The sequence below is a fragment of the Mastigoproctus giganteus genome, chromosome 2 (assembly GCF_048544385.1).
Source record: "Mastigoproctus giganteus isolate SK-2022 chromosome 2, ASM4854438v1, whole genome shotgun sequence".
Taxonomy (NCBI): Eukaryota; Metazoa; Arthropoda; class Arachnida; order Uropygi; family Thelyphonidae; genus Mastigoproctus; species Mastigoproctus giganteus.
The window spans coordinates 36,176,300-36,199,103 of NC_143576.1; the positions used below are offsets into that span (position 1 = coordinate 36,176,300).

The 22,804-nt window shown below is 37.7% G+C and overlaps 1 protein-coding gene across 3 annotated transcripts in view; it reads left to right on the plus strand.

The window, feature by feature from the left end:
- The window catches only part of Naa35 (N-alpha-acetyltransferase 35), a 401,343-nt gene that overhangs the window by 294,031 nt on the left and 84,508 nt on the right, over nt 1-22,804 (plus strand). For all 3 annotated transcript variants that reach the window (XM_090368451.1, XM_090368454.1, XM_090368452.1), the window contains 2 exons: nt 1,906-2,084; nt 21,853-21,938. In XM_090368451.1, the coding sequence (XP_090224577.1) occupies nt 1,906-2,084; nt 21,853-21,938 (265 nt within the window). The remainder of the gene's footprint in view (nt 1-1,905; nt 2,085-21,852; nt 21,939-22,804) is intronic.

Consider the following 22,804-nt stretch of genomic DNA (forward strand, 5'->3'; position numbering starts at 1 on the left):
GTCTATGCTTGGCAACTCACATGTGGGGCCAGATCAAGAGTGCATCCTATAGGATATTAGCCCCTTCATTTATTGCCAAATCCCCAAATTTTCCCTAGAGCATCAAATTGTTTTCTTTGTGACCCAGTATCTTCTGTTAATGCACCTATTTTTAATCTTAGACCTCCACATTCTGAGCATCTAGCATACAGAAATAATTCATCAGTCATACTATGATCACTTACAAGAGTGATGTTCATGCATAACAGAGCATGATCAAGCACCAAAGCTCTGACTCACAAGAGAATCTCCAACAGCATTTCGAACCTCTGAGTCATGTGACATGGTATTGTTAAATGTTTGTGTAATAACCATTGTTATGGATAAAAAATATTCAAGGATAAATTTATAAAATATTACACAAATCAAGCTTAAAAAATTTCAGAAATTAGTTTAAAGTATTACTTGTATAAATCCATCAGTTATTTAAATTATGATATAAATCAGAATGTGAAACTAATCATAGCATACACCTTTAAATAAATAAGAAACACCTGATACTTTTGATGGCAACTTAACATTTGGATAACAGTTCTAAGTACTACTAAATTATAGTTTACAATTATAATTTTAAAAATCTGTAATGATTAATAAGTATAAATAATAATTATTTGTAACTGTAACATAATTTAATCAGTCACCATTTTTTTTAACACCATTTTGATGTTTGTTCAACCAAATATGACTTTTGAAATTCTTGCTTGATTTAAATACTAAACCCAATTATATGAACACTGCAAAAAGATATAAATTGAAATAAAATTTAGAATATAGTGAAACAAAACAACTACAAAAAGTGTCAAAAGCTTATTAACTTACTCTCTGAAAATTACTGCACCTGATTGTTATATTATCTTAGTGTGTTTGGAGTCTAGTACTGCCTTTGGATGTGGAACAAAGATTAACGTGTGTTAATCAAAAAATAATAATAATAAAAAGATAGATTATTTCACATCTTTCTTTTGTTCAGGTGTATTACTGCTTATATCCCATTCCCTTTGGATTAAAAATTTGTATATAATAAGATAAGAATTAAAAAGAAAAAAAAAAAAGTCATTTATTGTAATTAGTGCTGTACTGAATTCTGTTGAAAGGCCGTACTAGATATAAACCAGATAGTTTCTAGACAGTTTGTGTGAAATTTTGAAAAGAAATCTTTTATGATAAATAAATTTGTTATTTAAATATATATTATTACACATCAAGTGTAATAGGACCACAACTTAAAAAAAATAAATAAATAACAGCTGTACTTATATATATGTTATAAGTAGATGATCTTATGTTACATTCAATGTATTCATGCATGAGAATTTTCTAGCAGATGTATTAAAAAATACATGAATTTCCATTTAATCTCAGTATGATCATTTTAACTATTTTAGTGATAGTGATATTCAATACAGGAGTTAATAACAGAGCTGTGCATTTTACATATCTGCCACAGCATACCCCAGTAAGTATAGATATGTTTATATTATAAATAGAGATGTGGCTGTATTGCATTTATTGTATTCAGATACAGTTTTCTAGTAGCTGTAATTAAAATAAAACTAATTTATACTTATATTTTATTTTTTTATTTATTTTTTTTTTTTTTTATGAAAACCCCAAACACGAAAGTTATCAAAACCTATAGTACTTAGTACCGTGCATGGATTGAAGGAGAAGTATGGGGGGAGGGGGATGCCGGAAACTTTGCTCTAGAGACTAAACATGGGTTTGATTGTGGTCCTGTGACACTTGATTTGTTTTAATTTCTTTGCTATAAAAAAGTTCATAAAGCATGAAGTTCAATCAGAACCACATTAAAATCAGATAATAAACCTTTTATTCTTTTTTTTTAACAATCTTTTAATTTTTTAGGCTGACAAGGTTGATGCATATCTTCATAACCTTTCACTGAAGTCTGATAATCCATGTCCTCATTTAGCCTGCTTTGGTACTTGGGTGCTTTATCATACTCTGAGGGTCATGATTCAGTATGTTCTGTCAGGATTTGAGTTAGAACTCTATTCCACTCATGAATATACCTATATTTTCTGGTGAGTGTTTTTAGTTAAAAAAAAATAATAAATAATACACACACAGAGTTAAACCACTTTATAGCAACCCCGCAGAGGAATGAGAAAAGCGGTCATAATATTGTCAGGACGTGAAATCAGTAGTTCATAAAATTACCTTATCATGGGAAAATCAACCTAACAATAAGCTTCGAAGTATCAAGCCAAACCTTGAGCGATGGCCTTCCAGTTTCAGTTCAATCCGACATCAGGAGGTAATTTTGGCTCGTCTGCGAATAGGACACACAAATATTACTCATGGTTATCTTTTAAGAGGAGAGATACCCCCTCAATGTCATCACTGTAATACAATGCTCTCAGTGAAATACATTCTGATTGAATGCACAAAATATACAAGAGAACGCCAGAAACTTTGCACTTCAGCCACAACAAAAGATCCTACACTTACCTCACTTTTAAACAATGAAACAAATGTCTCAAGCATTTATAACTTTCTCAAGATGATTAAAGTATATCACCTCCTTTAGAAAAAAAAAAAAAAAAAAATACTTTCTTGTTCCTTTTTTCCATTTTCTCTATTTGAGAAGAAATGGCATGCATAGTTACCATATGTATGGCGCACTATGGCCATAGTTGCCGATGCGCCCAATAAATCCCGAAACAAACAAACAAAAAACAAACAAATCATAAAATTACCGAAATATCAAAGAAAAGTTTATACATTTAATTTAATTCTAGTAAAATATGGCATAAACCTTATTTTATCAGAAGACACTACATTTAACAGAATACACACTACAGTTATTAAACAACCAACTGAAAATTATACATTTTGCATTGATTGTGTTTGGTGTGGTAAGATTAATTTTTAAAGTACAATAACTACTGTGCGTGCGTGTGCGCGCATGGTCTAAAATACAGTGGATATGGTTCCAGATTATAAAATAATCTTTCAAAATTTGCTCTTTCTGTGGCAGAGCATGTTTTAAAGGAGAAATTGCCTTTGTGGATTACACAGTTCGTAGAATTGCTATCCCCCACGCCAGGTGAAAAAGACATGAGTTCAAGTCCTGTTGATGATGGCCTTTTTCACAATGTGGCTGAGTTAGTCAGTTTTTTCTCCAGCAAACAGAAAATCTACCACAGAACAAATGCAATTTACAGACAGTATACACTGAGCAATAGGGCCCTAGTCTCTGATGCTCCTAAAATCCCACTACAACAACAAAGAAGAATTATGAAAGTGAATGATAGCAGTCAATTCACTTTAACAGTTAGACTGCTCTTGAAAGGGGGGGAACTGCATACAAGTTCTAATCCTTCAGCAAAACTTGCTCAATTACATCTTTATTAAGCTCTCTTCATTCATGCATATCCTGAAACATGCAATATTCGCATCCACCTTGATTGTGGTGTGTCTTCAAAACGTATATTTCCCCTCTCACTTTAGACAATGATGCACATCCTAAAAAATTTTTCCCTATTGTAGGACTGTCCTTCATGATTATAAGAGGAAGAAACATAAAGCTTCATTCATTGCATCATTCAAAGCAAGAATCTTTAAAGCATCTTTGCATCTGCATCTTTGAAGTTGGAGATCAATCAATACTTGCCTACAGCATAACAACTTTATATTGTGTTTTGCTTTTGAGACACAGCACAGTTTTATTTAATAGCATTGTTTAATAGTTTTTTTAAAGTACTAGATTAACCCTTGATCAAGTGACTGAAGCACTGATTAGGTTGCAAGCTCAACAATTGCACGTATGCCATTCACTTTGCAGTGAGAGGTATACTCATGTGCACACTGCAAAATTTTTATATATTCCTCCTGCTCACCTTGTGATCTAAATTTCTGATCTATTCTTAGATTTTTGATGACCTACAAACTTTTTGGTTTGCTCAATAACATAGTAGACTGTGTCTCCAAATTTAATGTGTCTTCTGGGCTTTGAAGCCAGTGATTAAAAGAGGAATATTTTCTATACCAGACATGTTTTGTCTTTTTGTTCACCATTGTATTTCTCACCTTTAAATGTTAAGCATTCTATCCAGTAGCAACTTAAAAAAAGGTCCATTTTTGTCAGCATTGAAGATGTTATTTAGGGTGTCAATAAAATACTTTTTAAACAATTTCCATTTCCTTTCCTTTAACATCAGTATTGATGGCTGCACTTTTGTCGTGCTTTTTTTTTTTTTTTTTTGAAAGACAGTGCATATGAATCTTAAATTTCTGGAATGTCGACCAGAAGACTTACAGTTATCAATATTAATCCAATGCTCAAATGACTTAGCCTTGGTTTTTAAGACTTTCATCTGCAGGAGCATTTTTTGCATACATCATTATCCATTGAAAGAGTACCTCTTCAAATCTAGATACTTCACCTTTTGTGCTCTGAACCTATCCAGTGCATCAAATTTCTTTAAAGTTTCAATCCTTTTTCAATCTTTCAGAATGATGAACTGTACTCTTTGGAATTCTGAATTATTTAGTAATGTCAGTCTTAGAATGCATGCCATTATTTACAGCTTAAAATCTTAATTCCGCATATGATGGGCAAAGCTATCTTCTTTGCAGGTGCCATATTAAGTCTATGTGTGCACACAATCTATACATTCTGTATAATGAAAAGAACTTCTAGCTGAAGTTAATTTCACTAATGACAATAATTGCTTACTCACGGTGAGCTTACAAGCTTGTCATTGGCTTCAATAAATTAGCATTCTGTCATTTTTAAATGTGAATATTCTAATAAAAATAGCTAAAAACAGGCTACAGTAGTGTTTCACAAACCTTTTTGCTCGCTGACCCCTTTTGGCTTTGAAAAATAATCACGGATCCCCACATTCTAGCTCACTTAAATGTGGAGTGTACGGTAGGTCTCATATATACGGTTTTTTTGTTTTTTTTTTTTTTTTTTTTTTCCATCCCAGAATTTCCCAGGAAATTTTACTGATTACTGGAATCCCAGGAATGGTTGTATAAATTTAGAAAAATCAACTGTTTATGGTTATATTTTTAAAAATTAAACAATTTACAGGAAACAAAGAAAGACTTTATTTACAACTAAAATAAATTTCTTTGTGAAAAAAATAACAAAAAATTAACTTTATTTTAAGACATGAAGCCTTTTTATTTAAAATTTCAACATTTACAATCAAAAATGAATTTTTTTTATGTATTTTGATAACTCCTTAAAAAACACAACATATCAATATTCCTTTCACTAAAGCTAGTTCTCAACTTTGTGATAAATAAACCAACTGCAGAAAATGCTCTCTCTCTCTGATTCAACAGAGATAAGTGGAATGGTTTTTAGTGACTCAACTAAATGCATAATGTTGGAAGCTCTGTCCCCAGTTGCCTCAAATAATTGCAATTCTTGCTTCAAAACCAGGCCAAAACACTATTTGTGATCCTGAGAAAAAGTTGAAGATTGCACAAGTAGTAGTAGTAGTAGTAGTAGTAGTGGCACATGATGCAAGAAAGCAAGTGTAGGAGCTTATGCAGCATCAGCCAAAAAAAAAAAAATCACACCATTCCCTCCAAATGCCTGTCCAGTTCCTCCTTAAATTTATTTAACCTATCAACTTCTACAACGACAGATGGAAGTTTGTTCCAGCAATTAACCACCCGCTGGCTAAAGGCAAATTTCCGCACATCTATTCTACATCTGTCCTTTCTTAATTTGAACTTATGTCCCCGTAGGTTGGTAATCTGAACAAGTGGAAGGATCCCATCAGAATTCAGCGTGCTCAACCCATTCAAGGCCTTATAGACCTCAATCAGATCACCACGCAGGTGCCTAGTCTCCAGCCACTGCAATTTGCAGAACTTAAGCCTCTCTTGGTAAGAGAATCCCTTCATTCCCCTCACCAATCGTGTTGCTCTTCTCTGTACACGCTCAAGCAAATCTACATCCTTCCTAAAATGAGGCCTCCAGACCTGTACGCAGTACAGGTCTGGAGGCCTCATTTTAGGAAGGATGTAGATTTGCTTGAGCATTTTAGCAAGGCGTGGCCTGACCATTGCCTTATACAGAGGGACAATCACCTCCTTTTCCCTGCTAGCAAAATTCCTATATATCATTGACAAAACCCCATGACCCGCCCTAGCAGCCTGTCTGCACTGCTCAGAAAACTTCATATCTGACTGCACAATTACTCCCAGGTCTTTTTCATTTTCTACCACCTTAAGTGTAGTACCACACAGTTGGTACGTTTCTCTGGGGTTACAATCTAAGATAAGTTTTATCTTAGATTGAATCGCTGCTTCTAACTTGACTCTCAATGTAATGCATGGTACTCATGGGTTGTGCAATTTCTTGATTTTCTTAATCTACTGATTGTGAAGAGTTGGGGCTAGATGGAGATTCGTCTTCGTTGAAAAGTCTAATCAATGTCATCTTAGCAAATTCAAATAATTGATTCTTTCTTTGGTAATGATGGGAGGCCAGGAGTCACTGAGAATTCACATAATTTTCCCCAGTGTTTAAATACCAAAGCAGGCAGACCAAAGTCATATTCCTTCTCTCATTGATCTGTTTTATGACACTTTTTTCATCTTGTTTAATTCTGACTTTTGTTGTAACTCATTTATAATGAAAGCAAATACTCCTTCAGCATTTAGCAGAGTTGCATCACAGCTGCATAATTTCTCTTCACCAATTTTTACCGGCTGTAGGGTTGAAACAGTATCTTGCAGGACATCAAATTCTTCATTAGTTTAACTTTGCTTTTCTTTAATATCAATTAATGCTTTAGAAACTGCTGCTCTTTTTTCTAAAATTCTCTCAATCATACCCAGTAAACTGTCCCGGTGAGTTTTTGAATCTAAAATTAGCATATTTTTGCAACCATGTTCTGCTTTCACATAGTTTGAAGAATTTCATTCTTGAGAGGGGATATCCTGAATATTTTTACAATTTTTCTTACCTTTTTTATAGTTTCATTAATGTCTGTAAATTTTTTGGTGCTACTTTCTTCATCTAAATTGGGAATTAGATTTATTTTATCAGCAAAAGCTAACTTCTCAATTTCAATTGCTGTATTCAAATAATCTAATTCATTTTCATGATTGTCATCTGACTCATTTTCTGCTTGATTTCTACTTGAATCGATTATTTTCTTATAAAACACATCACATACAGCCAGGCGTATGCCATGTGCATAACATAAGTGATGATAGCAGCTAATTAATTTTCCAAATTTAATCATCACACTCACACCATCTGTGACACATGCAATAATGTGCCTCTGATTAATACTCAGCCTGAATGCTTTAACGGCATCTTCTGCAGAAAAAGAGCCAAGAATTCTTGGCTCTTTCTCGTCTTACCATTCCTAAATTCCAAAATTTACCTTCGTCAGTATGGACATTCATATTTAGGTATCGTCTATTTTTCAGTGAAGAATACTCAAGAGATATGCTAAACCTAAAACCTTTATTTAATTTTTCCGGAATTTCATTTTTAATTTGGGCCTTGATTATATCATATTGTTTATATATAATACCCATTACAGCACTAGCATTTACAGGAAGAGAATAACCTTTGTCTCGTATTGCCTGGCTTATGAAGTTACTCTTTGTAATTTCATTTACAGTGAATCCATCTGTAGCAACAAGTTTGCTTATAATTTATTCTAGAGTTTCTTTCTCCTTGACAAAATACGTTAGTAACATTCCCTTTTGTTTACCTGTAGAAGAGCATTGTCCTCAGCTGTTTTGCACTTACCTGAGCTGACATCTTCATCTTCAATGCTTGCAGGTGCGGATACAATGATCTTATCTATAGAGTGCCTCAATTTCAAGTGTCAAATGTGTTCTGAGAGGCAGGGTTCACACTGGCAGAGGTGTGATATGGTGCATGAGTAGCACTAGCATTCCCACTACTCTGCATTTTTATGTTGCTTACCAGGTAGTGGGTGGTGAGCCCAAGCACTGAAATATAAAAAAACTTGTATGAATCCTGGTAATGTAAATCTTTCTTTTGGGACTCCAGTATGGTCCCTATCAGAAAATCCAAATGCTGATTCAAATAGTACTACAGGGTGTCCAAAAAGTCTGGAACCAATGGCATTAACACTGGATGAAAGGGTGGAGATAGTCCTTCTAAGTAGTCATTAGGGATGGACCCAGAGGGAATTGACGGATGAGTTTAACGCTAAACATCCTGAAAGGAATCCAATAACACACAGCGCAGTTGAGAAATTGGTGAAGAAATTTAAAGAGACTGGATCTGATGCCAACAAGTCGTGATGTGGTTGCCCTTCTGTAAGTGAAGACACTCAAATTGGAGTGGTTGCTAAGTTTCATGCCAGCCCATAGAAATCCATCAGATGGACCAGTGCTGAAATCTGGGTGCCCAAGAGCATGATATATGACATTCTAAAAAAAAGAAAGGTTTCATCCATACCTTTCTTATCTTACCTTTCGTCATCTTAGGAAGTGAATTACCAAGGCTTCTGCTGCTGTCAATCCCAATATGCTGAGAAGAATCCAAACAAACATGGTACACCGGCTGAGGAAATGCTTGGAGAGACAGGGTGGACACGTTGAACACATATTGTAAATGAGAGTAGCATACGTAGTGTAAATCCCCTTGGTTCCAGACTTTTCGGACACGCTATAGTTCAGCTAAGACACCCAGAACTGAAGCAGACAGATCCCACTCCTAGTGTCTTGATAATGCACTCAACAGTGGAGAAACCTATTGAAAAAATGCTACTCTTCTTTATACAGGAGGATTTAGAATGATTAGCAGGTTCCAAGTCAGTTAAGAGACTTCACTCCAGCAGTCTCCTAATTGAAACTAGAAATGAAAGCCACTCCAACAATCTTCATCAGGAAAATACCACTTGTGGCAACACCACACAAAACATTAAATTCATCAAGAGGTGTCATCTCAGAGTGGACCTCCTTCTGAGAAGGAAATCGTGCTCAAATGAAGACTCAGGGAGCAAAAAGGATATTCATAGGTAGGGGATTCCTCAACCCAGAAACCTTATTGTTACATTTAATTCTGTTTTCTAATTGAATAACAGCTGGGTATTTACACTGCATAGTAAGGCCATACATCCCAAACCCTTTGCAGTGTTTAAATTGTTAAAATATGAGCATTTGCATATTTAGCATTAGCATTAGTTGAGGCATACGATGCAAGAAAGCAAGCTTATACAGCATCAGCCAAAAAAAAAAAAAAAAAAACCTTCCCATTTCACTCATCCAATCTCTCCAACTATTTGTCTTAAATTTATTTAAGCTATCAACTTCCACAACAAGAGATTGAAGTCTGTTCCAGCAATCAACTACCTGCTGACTAAAGACAAACTTCCGCACATCTGTTCTACAACTGTCTTTCCTCAATTTGAATCTATGCCTCCTCAGCTTCTAAATCTGAACAAGCAGAAGTATCCCATCGGCATTGAGCCTGCTCAAACCATTCAAGGCCTTGTACACCTCAATCAGATCACTTTGCAGGTGCCTAGTTTCCAGATGCTGCAACTTGCAGAATTTAAGCCTCTCTTGGTAAGAGAACCCTTTTGTTCCTCTCACCAATCTTAGGCTCATCAAAGCCAGAAAGAGTCTTGAATCTGCTTCACATGTTCAGTGACCAAGGTAGCCAATCCCAAAGCAAGTATACATTACACCCTTCACTGATCCTTGTACATTGCAGACCCATGTCTCCCACCATGCCCAGATTATGACATATAAATCTGACAGGGTAGCTGTATCCAGCACCCTGAAAGAAAACCTAATTAGACAGACTGACAGGGTCCCGATACCTACTAAGTAATTATGAAGGAGAGGGAGATGCACAGGCAGCCAAGAATGCAACTGGGCTGAATTAGTAAGCTGGTTGCATGAGGGATGCATGCAATGTAGAATAAAAGAAGGGTGAGTGAAATGAAAGAATGCATGAAAGTGAAAGAATTGTATGAGTGTGGTGGGTACTGAATAAAAGTGATAAGATGAAATAGGGATTGTGATAAAAGGGAATAAATGCTAGTTTTGGTGGAAGAGAGTGGCCCAGTAAGGGAGCAAGAGAGAGAGAGAGAGCGAGAGAGAGTGAATGAGTGTTATAGTAAATGGGAATGAGTGGAGGAATGAATGTAATTGGCTGAATGAATATACAGTTAATAACGAGTTATTTAGTTTAAACATACTAACTCAAATTGAACTCAATGCTAAGAACACGCACACAACCATGCGTGCTACCAGAATCTATTTTTACCTTTTTTCTTGGTGCATAAAAGCGACTGCTGCTAATGCGCCATTAAAATTTTAAACCAAACCAAACCATTCATGCCCACACACACCCAGGTCTGCAAGATATGCAGCAGCTGGGGCTGCACTTTAACTTAAAAATAGTAAGTTGGAGTACCAGGGTTGTGCAGAAAGAAAGAAAGGAAGCTGAATAAATGAAATGAATGCCAGAAGGATGACTGAGAGTGTGTGTGTGTGTGTGGGAGTGCAAAAGAACATAAACTAAATAATATTCAATCTAATTACTAACCCCTAGTCTTATTTCTTTCTATCTATATTTACTTAAAATTAGTTATTAGGTTTAGTATATTAAGTTATACTATATACCATTGAATTCCCCCCTGAAAAAAAAAAAAAAAAAATATATATATATATATATATATATATATATATATATATATATCATCATCATGAACTTGGTCCGGCTTAGGTCTTTTAAGACCTGTTCCGTTTAGCTCTTGGAGGTGGTCTTGATCTCGCCATCGTTGTCTTGGTCGACCAACATCTCTCTTGCCTGTAGGTTTGTAGTTAAAGGCTAATTTTGGGATCCGGTTTGGGTTCATTCTTTCTACGTGGCTGATCCATTTTGCCTGATACCGTTTTATGTCATTTACTCTATGTCATTAGGTTTTATATATATATATATATATATATATATAAAACCTAACAAAAAATATACAGGTTGTCCATAAATAATTTTAAAAATGCCTTTTAAATAACTTTTTAACTGTATACCATGTAAAAGATAATGAAAATAATTATAGAATTAAATGTTTATTGCATAAAATGCACAATGAAGAAACTATTTGTTATGGAAATATTTGAACAGCATTGGCTTTCTTTTTTTCATGAATCAATTTCCAATAACTGACAATAATCTTCTCTAAGCCCTGGCAAAATAAATATCGCTGAGAACTTCAGACCTTTTGTTTGAGGTTCTCTGCAGTACAAAAGATTTCATTTAGTTCTTTTACTGTTATCTCCTTTGCAGTAACATTTTCATCTGGCTCATTTTAAAATTAAAAATTTTTTTTTTGCGTTTAAAAATTAGAATTTTTAAATACAAGTCTGTATGCGACTTTATTAGCAGGAGACAAACAAGTAACACATCTGCTTCCGATGGTTGGTGGAACACACTGAGGCGAGCAGTGAGCAAACACTTGGTTATTGCCCGTCCGATGCACGGTAAGCTTACCGCGATTCAAATCTTTTTCGACTATCACATAAAAAAAATATTGCATTAATTGGAAATTTGCATTGTGTAAAGTGAAAAGTGGTATGATTTTTTCAAAGAGCAGTAACTTAAAAATGCATTAATCGAACTCGCGTTATGTGAGACCTGGCTGTATATATATAAAATTAATTAGTAAATGAAATAGCAGCAAAGCTCAGTATGTCCTATGTTATTATTAATCAGTTTTAAAAACAAAGAGAGAAATTAACTCAATATATGCATGTAGGACTACCACCAAATACGGAGGATGCGGAAAGGTCAGGGAATGACCACTGCATATCCCCGGAGCAATGTGGCCTTAGTTGCTAATGCTCCTAAAAACCAAACAACAACAACAACAACAGTTTACTTTAGAAACTAAGAACATGGACAATAGATCATAAAATTTTTTAAATTTTACCCTTACCCGTAACACAAATGGCATTCTGTTCAAAATATATAGGAAACCTACTAATACGGGCATGTTTTTATGACAGCTAACACCCCTTCACATATAAAAGATCGGTCATGTTAAATCAATTCCGTATTGCATTTAAGTATTCATCTGAATTGGCCTTAAACACCAAATTAGAAATATTGACAAACAGATTTCGAAATCATGTCTACCCCCTGTCTGTAATTACACATATCAAAGAACAGGCGGTAATTAGGTTGAACCATATCAAACTCCGAATAAACAATTGAATCAACTTTTTAAAGACACAGAATTCAAAATTATTTCTAAACCTATGCAGAAATTACAGGCTATACTACACAATTATTCTATCCGATCTTCTGTCACATTTCAAACCAATGATTTAGTTTATCATATTTCATGTAAAGATTGTGATTTGTCCCATCAGGGATCGACACGCTGTGTTATGCATACACGAATAAAACAACACACGGTTTTAGTATGTGCTTCACGTTCCGTGGCTTCTGAATTGGCCTTCCATGCTATTAGCGAGGACCATACATTCTTATTTAATGATACAAAAATTATTAACGTCCAACATAACTATACAAAATTATTAATAGACGAAAGGATGGCAATTAAATTAACGCATAATTCGATTAATGTACTACGCCCCTACCCTATTTCCGATTTCTGGTCGTTTACGCACATGCTCCATGACAGCAAATAATCTCATGTATAAATTTAACAATTCATTTTAATTTTAAGTTTGCTATCCTGTGATCACGACTAAGGTCAAAGTCCCATCCACTTAAGGAAAGTAAATAAGGTTTTAGAATTTTAAGATTTTCGGAAGTTATATTTATTCATTTTTAATTTTTAGATACAATGTCTTCTCCTACTCATCGTTCGTTAGAGGTCTGATGTATTTTGGCGGCGGGTTTGGAGCTCTTGGACTACGAATGCCGGGTACATTGGGTCGCTAATGAATTGCCTCCAGGGGTAGAAGCCATTTCAGTATTTTAATATTCTTTTAAATTCAAGGAGCGTGTTAGTGAAGAAATGTTCTACATGCATATATCGAGGCAATTCCTCTCTTTATTTTTAAAATATATATAAAATGTAAGAAAAAATTATAAAATCAGAATGAGAGCAGAGAGTGAATGAGGATAACGAGTAGAAAAAATTGCTTGTCTTCCCCATCTCCCCCCTCTTAGATGACTGGTGGACATGTGGACCAGTAGGGACCCCCTGCCCATCCAAACAGACACCATTCTGTGGCTACCTAGCTGGCATGGTGTGAGATAGTGCACCACACAGGTGCTCCAACATAGGGATCCCTTTTCATATGATCCTTCACTCCTATCACTTCACAATTATCACATCTCACCCTCAGAGCAGGATGGGCATCCTGACCTGGGGCTCCCCTTCTGTCTCCCCCTTTCAACCTTCACTACTGCCTCCCTCTCTCTCTCTACCACTTTAACCCCTCCTATCTCCCACTACTACCTTTTCACTTTTACTTGTTTTTTTTTTTTTTTTTTTAATGGGCTCTCTCCATCTGTAGCCTTGGCTACCACAGGGTTTGCCCCACCAGTGCTTCATACTCCCTTCTGCCCAGCTCGCCTCCTCGTGGCACTAGTTGGTAAACTAGGTTTCTGTGTGAAAACACAAGCTCGTAGGCTGAGGCCGGATGAACAATGCAACTAACGCAACCCCACACTAATACTACATGAACACTCACAAACCAACAACTGTATGACATAGGGAATATTGCCAAAGATATGGAAAAAGGCTGTTTTAAAATTAATTCTTAAAACCCTGAGAAACTCCATATTGGTCTCTACGATCCTAAATCATATAGACCAATAACCCTACTCCCTGTACTAGGGAAAATATATGAAAGATTAATATATAACAGATTATCTCAATACTACACAGAAGCAGGATTTAACAATCAGTATGGTTTTAAGCAGGGCAAACTCCACGGAGGATGCCATGCACCACCTACTGACACAGTTAAAACACAGAGGAAAAGTATTTTGCTGTGACATTTGACTCACTATGGTGGCCTAGTGCCCTTAGGAGAATCCACCAGACAAATGCCGCACAAAAACCACTAAGGTAATTAACAGCTACCTTAATGACAGAAGTGTCTCAGTACACACAAGGTTACAGGAATTGAGACTCCCTGTGAATAAAGGTTGCCCGCAAGGTTCAATCCTTGGCTCTTTCTTCTGGAACATTGTTCTGGATGAATTTCTGGCCTTGGATCTGGGCCCGGTGGAAAGCCTGGTCTTTATGGATGACTTGGCTCTCCTTGTAAAGGGTAATACATGAGTGGTTGTAGAAAAATCAAAGATCAAATGCTGCCCTCTTGCAGCTGCAGGGGTGGGCTCAAATGCACATCCTCAAAATGTTGCCTAACAAAACTAAACAAATACTTCTAAAAGGAACTTTAGACATAAGAAGGCTTCTACAAATCAAAATTAATACAACTACAATCAAAATGGTAACTGAACTAAAATATCTAGGAGTTGTCTTCAAATCAAAATTAACTTTTTACCCCCGTTTGGCTTACTTGACAAAGAAAGTGAGAAATTATGCAGGCATGATTGCCAGGATCAATAAGAGCAGACTGAGGGCTCAAAAGAATAACTCTGGCCATCATATACCGTGCAGTGTTCCTACCTGTTATCACCTGTGGAGCCGGTGCGTGGTTCGCCCGCTCAGCCTGGCACACTATGGCCATAGATGGCCACAATGTGCCTAGAAAATTCCCAAACAAAGAAGCAAACCCACTCAGCCATAGGGTGCCTCCATAGCCAGGCGGGCAGGAGCAGCAGTGCGCAGCACACGCTTCTTGATTAGACCGGGGTTCGAGCCGGTGACCACCAAATACGGAGGGTGCGGAAAGGTCAGGGAAGGACCACCGCATATCCCCGGAGCAATATGGCCTTAGTTGCTAATGCTCCTAAAAACCAAATAACAACAACTCGGCCGTGGTAAGAAACAGGAATAAATTAGATTCAATACAAAGGACACTATTTCTCACTATTACCAGAGCAATGTCACACAATTAGCACACTTGCACTACAGGTGCTGGCGGAGCTCTCCCATTACCTGAAAGTAGCCAAAAGAGACTTGTATTATAGACTTAAAAAGGGCATACCTACAGATTTTCTGGGGGTAGCCCTTGACACAGCCAGCACCATCAAGGCTGAAAGAAAGAAAATAGCCACAAAGCTCCATGAGTTATGGCAAACAAATTGGGAGCACAAAACCAGAGTTCTCTTTACTAAAATGTTTCTGCCACACGTGACAATGGTTAGTCCAAAGCCACCAAAGTGGTATGCCTCTGGACTCTTCACAACATTTATATTGATGGGTCACAGCTCACTGAATGCTAAATTAACTTCCTTTGGGCTGACTGATGACCCTGTGGCGAAAGTGAAGGCTGTGCACACATTCTCTATGATGTATAATTTATGATATACAAAGAACTCAATTAATAGTAGAAATTGGACCCCTACCCAGGGGACAAGAACATTTATTTATAATGGAAGAAAATAACTATAAAGCTTACACAAGCTTTATACATAAAGTATTTGGAATCTTTAGAAACATCCAGACAGGCCTTACAGCCCCGAAAGCAAAACAACAATACATAGCCAAAATGCCATATCTCTCACGACGCCCAGATGATAACATTTTAAACTGACAGGGTAGTTGCATCAGCTACCTGATGGATACCCAAATTTGACTTAACCAGATTGACTAGGGCCCCCCAGGTTTACCCTGCCCTAGTGGGGGACCTGGGGCCTACACCAAATAAGTACAGCAGGCCCTCGTTATAACTCAGTTTGCTTTACGCTGATTCACTATAACACTGTTCTTATATTATAACCCGTATCTGACTATAACGCTGTCAGAAATCACTATAAAGCTCTTTTACAGATTGCATTTTTGACATATTTAACAAAATCATTTCATTTGATGGAGTCGATAGCTTGAAAATAAATAGCAAAAACAGCATGAAAATGTTTCCCACGCTCAGTGAAATTTTCTTGCAGGCTAATTTAATTGCAGTACAGTGACTTGTTACATTGTTTCGAGATCAACATTTTAGAAAATGATCAAGTATATTGCTTCTAATATTTGTGTTATATCCATTTATCCAAAGTCTAGTCATCACTCAGTACAGTATTAGACATCGTGCGTAACGGACAGTTTACTCGAACATTGTATCATAATTAATGCAACCAATGCAGTTACATTTTCGAAGAGTTAATAATGGCAGATAAGAATAAAAAAGCAACATCTGCACGCAGTATGAAGACTATAAATGTAAGAAAAAGACTGCATTTGAAAATTAAATTAGACGTTTTGAAATGAATCGATTCCAGTCAATGACAAGCGGATGTGTGCGATACTTTAGGACTGGCAAGTTTAACTGTGAGAGCAACTATAAAAAATAAAGAATTAATTTTAGCAGCGGGAAAGACAGCTATTCCACTGCAAGCAACTAGGGCTAGGTTGGCAATTAGGATTGAAATGGAGAGACTTTAACTAATTTTATTGAAGATAATATCCAATGCAGAATTCAGTTAAGTTAAATATTATTAAAAAAAAGAGAGAGAGAGAGAGAGAGAGAAAGAAATTTCTCTCTCTCTCTTAACTGCAAGACTATGAAATTAGACCACAAGCACTCACTTAGGGACCCGAAATGCCCTACATACCAACGAACCAAGACCTTATACCAAAGCAGGATCAACTATGGGAACGAGAATTAAAAATTATAACACAAATATGCTGAAAATAATCCAAATTAACGCACAGCGGGCCAGATCAGTGGTTGACCAGTTACGGACCAAAGCCGAAGACGAAAACTTGGATGTCATTATAGTCCAGGAACCGTATACACATCTAAAGCGGGTCGCAGGGTACCCACACAATTATAAGGTGATCCACACGGATGATGACACCCCATGGGCTGCCGTTCTGGTAAGAAACATCAACATCAGCGCAACTAAAATCACACAGCTGTGTACTCCATGGGCTGCATGTGCACAACTTGGCACAGCATTAGGATCTCTATATGTCGTGGCACTCTACTGCAGACCGGGACAAGATATAGGCTTTGCAATCGACTACCTCCGATGCCTACAGGACACCCTACCAAATCAAAGAGTCATCATTGGAGCTGATGTCAACTGTCGCTCCCCGGCATGGCACAGCCTCACCCCAGACAGGCGAGGAACTCGAAATGGACAACTCTTAGAAGACTACCTTGCAGGATCCTATCTAACTGTTCTAAATCGACCCCACCATCTGCCAACATTTTCGAGCACCCTCTGGGAGGCCACAATTGATGTCTCCCTGGCCACCAGGAGTATGGCCGGACATGTGACTAATTGGAGGGTGGAGGAAGCATGGACCACCTCAGACCACCGGGCAATAACCTTTTCAGTTGAAAGACAACTAACAAGAATAACTCAAACAAACCAACCACAAATGAGATATGCAGTCGCAAATGCAGACTGGACACTATATAGAGAGTTGCTCACCACGGCAATTAAACACAATCTGGAAAACATAAACCCCCGGAGCGACCCGGATGACCTTCAGAGGGAAACTACAAAATTATTACTAAACATCAGTGATCGAGTGATAAAAAAAAAAACCCCAAAACCTGGCACAGTACCCTGGTGGACACCAGAAATTGCAGTACTACGACGACAAATGCAAAAAACAAGAAAAGACTTCCAGAGAGCTCGCAGAACCTGGCCCGAAGATGAGGTGGAGGTCTTGAGACAACATTACAGAGAAGCTAGGAACCGTTACACAGACACCATAAAAAAAAGTAAGAAGGGTTCTTGGGAGCGCCTAGTGTCTACTTCTGGAAACACCGACCCCTGGGGCATAGTCTACAAGGTGATAACCAATAAGCTTCCCAGGGGCGAGGTCATTAGTACTACCAGGACACCGGAGGGAAACCTAACGACCACTTGGGAGCAGTCAATGGGCAACATACTGGACAAAATCTTCAAGGAACCAGCAATATTAACCATGCAAGAACAACACGAAATTTGCAAGGAGAACGCAATCTATAACACCTCGACAATTGAACCCCCCTTCACCCTGGAAGAGCTCAGTGAGGCTGCCACCAAGATCAGAAATCGCAAATGCCCAGGACTGGACATGATCGAACCAGAGATCTTGAAGAAAACTGCAGAATTTGCACCGCACTTACTACTTACTCTCTACAACAGGTGCCTGGAAACAGGCAAATTCCCCACAGCATGGAAAACAGCAAACACCAAGTTGTTACTTAAAAATCCTAACAAAAAACCGGACTGCCCAGAGTCATATAGACCTATTGCACTGCTCTCAGTGGTCAGCAAACTATATGAAAGACTGCTGCACAAGCGAATCAAAAACCACTATGAGAGGACAAACCTGGCGGCTGGGAATCAGTTCGGATTTAAGCCGGGTTCCTCCACAGTGGATGCACTTGGAAACCTGCTTCGGAAGGCACAGGAATGCAGAAAAAAATACCTGCTAGTCATTTCAATTGATTTTGCTGGGGCGTTCGACTCACTTTGGTGGCCGAGCGTCCTAGCCAGACTAAGGGTGGCTGCAGTCCCTATCAACCTATACAAGGTAATGGAGGACTACCTATCTTGCAGGAAAGTAGAAATAAATGCCAACTACCAAAAAGTCACAAGATCTGTATACAGGGGCTGCCCGCAGGGGTCTGTCTTGGGGCCACTCCTTTGGAATATGGTTCTCGATGAGCTCCTGAACCTGGACCTGGGGCTGATCGGAGCCCAGGCCTTTGCAGACGACCTTATTCTTACCATTGAGGCTGACTCAAGAGCCCAACTGGAAACTACCGCAAACCAAGCTCTGCAGAAAATACAAAATTGGGCTACAAGAAACCAGTTAAAAATTTCACCGACGAAAACCACATCTATTCTACTAAAAGGAACCCTGCAAATACGGCGCCCACCCCAAATTAAAATAGAAGGTGTGACCATTAAACTTGCCAACCAAATGAAATATCTAGGAGTTATCCTAGACAAAAACTTATCCTTTCAACCTCACCTACAATATATAAGGACGAAGATAAGACGTTACTCGGCACTGGTGGCGAGGGTTACGAGAAAAGGCTGGGGATTAAAAAAAACAGCACTAATGTTGTATTATAAGGCAACCTTCATCCCTGCGATAACTTATGCTGCTGCAGTGTGGTACAGCAAAACGACGCTTGCAGTCAATAGGAGAACTCTGGATACGATACAAAGGACCATTTTACTAACAACCACACGAGCATGCAGAACAGTAAGCACACCAGCGTTGCAGGTGCTTGCTGGAGCGCTCCCCCTCGATTTGGAGACTGTAAAAGCTGGCTTGCTCTTCCTGCATGCCAGGGGGGTTGCTGCCACCTTCCAGGATTTCATAATTGACCCAGCGAGTAGTACAAAAACAGAAAAAGTCCGATTACAGGCTTACCTACTTCGGGAGTGGCAACAAAGATGGACCGATACAACAAAAGGAGAAATCACAAGAAAATTCCTTCCCAACCTCAGCAAAATATATCCCAAGCAACCAGCCTGGTACTTTCCGGGGAAGCATTTGACTTCGCTCCTTACTGGTCATGGTCCCTTTAAGGAGAAGCTGCTCGGGTTCTGCCTTGTTGAGGACCCCAACTGCACATGTGGGGAGATCGAGAACTGGAACCACTTGGTCTACGACTGCCCAGAATACGAAGATCTCAGAGGCATCCTGATCACAAAGATACACTACCTTCCGAAAGGACTGGAATCCCACTTCATTGACACAGAAGAGGAATACAGAGCACTTTCTCAATATGCGCAGGACCTCTTCGAGAGGAGAAAACTGCTAATTACCATAAATCGTGTCTGAAGAAATATCACCACAAGTTAAACTGTACAAGACCATAAAATACTATCCAACAGAGTTACTACAGAGAAAAACCTTGAGACAAGTGAGTGAAAAACACAAGGATGGAGCTTACCCCATGAGCGACTGGACTGAAACCGGCTCAATATTGAAGAAAAGAGACTTAACGCAGCACAGCTGCCAAACGCCATTTGGCGAATTGAAGAGGGCACCCTAGCCTCCTTCATCTTTAATACCCATATCCCCGGTGGGGGGGGAAGACGGTCTTACTGTCTCATCCCCCTCTCACCATTCCCACTTTCCCTTCTGGTGGGGCATGGGCATGCCCCACTGTGACTTGGAGTTGCCTCCTCTCTCGATTCCATACTTCTGTCTTTTCCCCCCCAGACTTCAGTCTCCCCACCCACTCTACCTGCACATACGCAAGCGAATGCCCTACACATCGGAATTGATTTAATTATCTCCAAATTACGTTTTTCGCCCATACACTCGGCGTTTCAAAAATTTAGCGTTATTCCCCATAGAATTTACCAAAATAAAAAAAAATAAAAATAATAAAAAAAAAAAAAAAAATATATATATATATATATATCTTAGTTTATTTTTTAACTTTCATTTCCTCTTTTTATTTTATTATTATTTTTTTTTTTTTTTTATACATATATATATTTTTTTTTTTAGGTCCTAGCCGCCGAAATCTCAGGAAATTAAGCGGCAGGACCTGCCAGAGTAAATCTTAGTCTACTGGTGTTTCCTGGTCTGCCTCCACGGGGCGAAAGTGGGGCAACGTTGGGCCTCAGTAGGGGTCCAGCGGCTAAACGACCAGATGAACAACGGTACATGACATTACACATATACAATATCCATACACTTTTAAATCTCTGGCATTTCCCAGCGAACTGGTTCACTCACAATGAAAGCAACGCGGAGATGGGGGAAACCCCTGGTGCCGTTTGACCCTAAACACACTTTACACTTTTACTTAAGGTGGTAGAAAATAAAAAAGACCTGGGAGTAATTGTGCAGTCAGATATGAAGTTTTCTGAGCAATGCAGACAGGCTGCCATGGCAGGTCATGGGGTTTTGTCAATGATATATAGGAATTTTGCTAGCAGGGAAAAGGAGGTGATTGTCCCTATGTATAAGGCAATGGTCATGCCACGCCTTGAGTACTGCATACAGGTCTGGAGGCCTCATTTTAGGAAGGATGTAGATTTACTTGAGCGTGTACAGAGAAGGGCAACAAGATTGGTGAGGGGAATGAAGGGATCCTCTTACCAAGAGAGGCTTAAGTTCTACAAATTGCAGTGGCTGGAGACTAGGCACCTGCGTGGTGATCTGATTGAGGTGTATAAGGCCTTGAATGGGTTGAACACGCTGAATTCTGATGGGATCCTTCCACTTGTTCAGATTACGAACCTAAGGGGGCATAAATTCAAATTAAGAAAGGACAGGTGTAGAATAGATGTGCAGAAATTTGCCTTTAGCCAGCGGGTGGTTATTTGCTGGAACAAACTTCCATCTGTCGTTGTGGAAGTTGATAGGTTAAATAAATTTAAGGAGGAACTGGACAGGCATTTGGAAGGAATGGTGTGATTTTTTTTTGGCTGATGCTGCATAAGCTCATACACATGCTTTCTTGCATCACATGCTACTACTATATCAGCAACCACTTGAGCTAAGCTGAGCCACAATTGATAAACAAGTGCACAAGAGACTAATGTGATTTTCTGTGCAGTTTGAATTCTGATTAGAAACAACCAATAAGAACCATACGTCACAGAGATTACAACAAATTATATATAATTTGCATTTTTAAAGCAGTAGCAATTAAAAGTGTTGGATTTCAGAATAATTTTTTGATTATTTTATCATTTCTGTTTTAAATTAAATTTTTAAAAAAGTGCTGGATTTTGGTTGCCAAATTTATGAAGTTGTGTATTGCATTACAAAAAATTTATTTTATAAGGTACCTTTATGAATTTTTATATGGATGGATGGTTTCAGCTTTGACTCGTGCTGACAGCTTTCTGGTTGAGCAAGAGACACGAGCAGGTTAGTGTGTGTGGTTTTTTTTTTTTTTTTTTTTTATGCAGATTTTCTTAATACTTAGTTTTCAATAGTGGATTTTTAATTCATGTTATTTATTTGTAATGAAAGTATTTAGATATCACTTTCTCCTATTTTGTATAACAATAGGCTGCAATCATACCATAACTATGAATGCAAAAGTGGATATACATTTTCTTAGAAAAGCATGTGATGATAGTATATCAATTCAAGTGATATAAATATGAGAGCTAGAGATTTTGCACACATACAGGTCAGATATATCCATTGAAGTAGTATGTCAACAGTTTTAAAAGTCAGTTATTAAAATGTAGTGTCTGTGATTAAATTTCACCTACTTCTAAAGCAAAATAGTTGTTGAAAAGATTTCATATTTAGTAGCAGTGACCATGAAGCAGATTTTCCCAAAAGTAAAGGAATATAAAAATAAATAGAGGCATCTTATCTTTCTTATTGCTGTGATTGGTACTGTAAGAGTTATGCTATATGTTGGTTCATATTAGAATTTTTCAACTTTGCCTCAGCTGTCAAGATTTCTTGTAAAAACGCTGAATGCATTCATATTGCAGACAGTTTGCATGAGCTATTCCTAAATCAGGAGAGGATCAGTTACTAAAAAAATTATCAACCATTCTCCATCACCAATTGTATAAGAAAAACACTAGATATATATGACACATGGGTGACTTCGGTTCAGTTTTGAAACTAAATTGCTGATGAATAACGATCAATTTTGTTTCCAGCAAAATAAATCTGATTTAATATTATAATCAACACTGAAACTAACATTTACAATGTGTTAAAAATGAGCATCTAAACTCTGTTCATTGTAGCTTTATTCCTAACATACA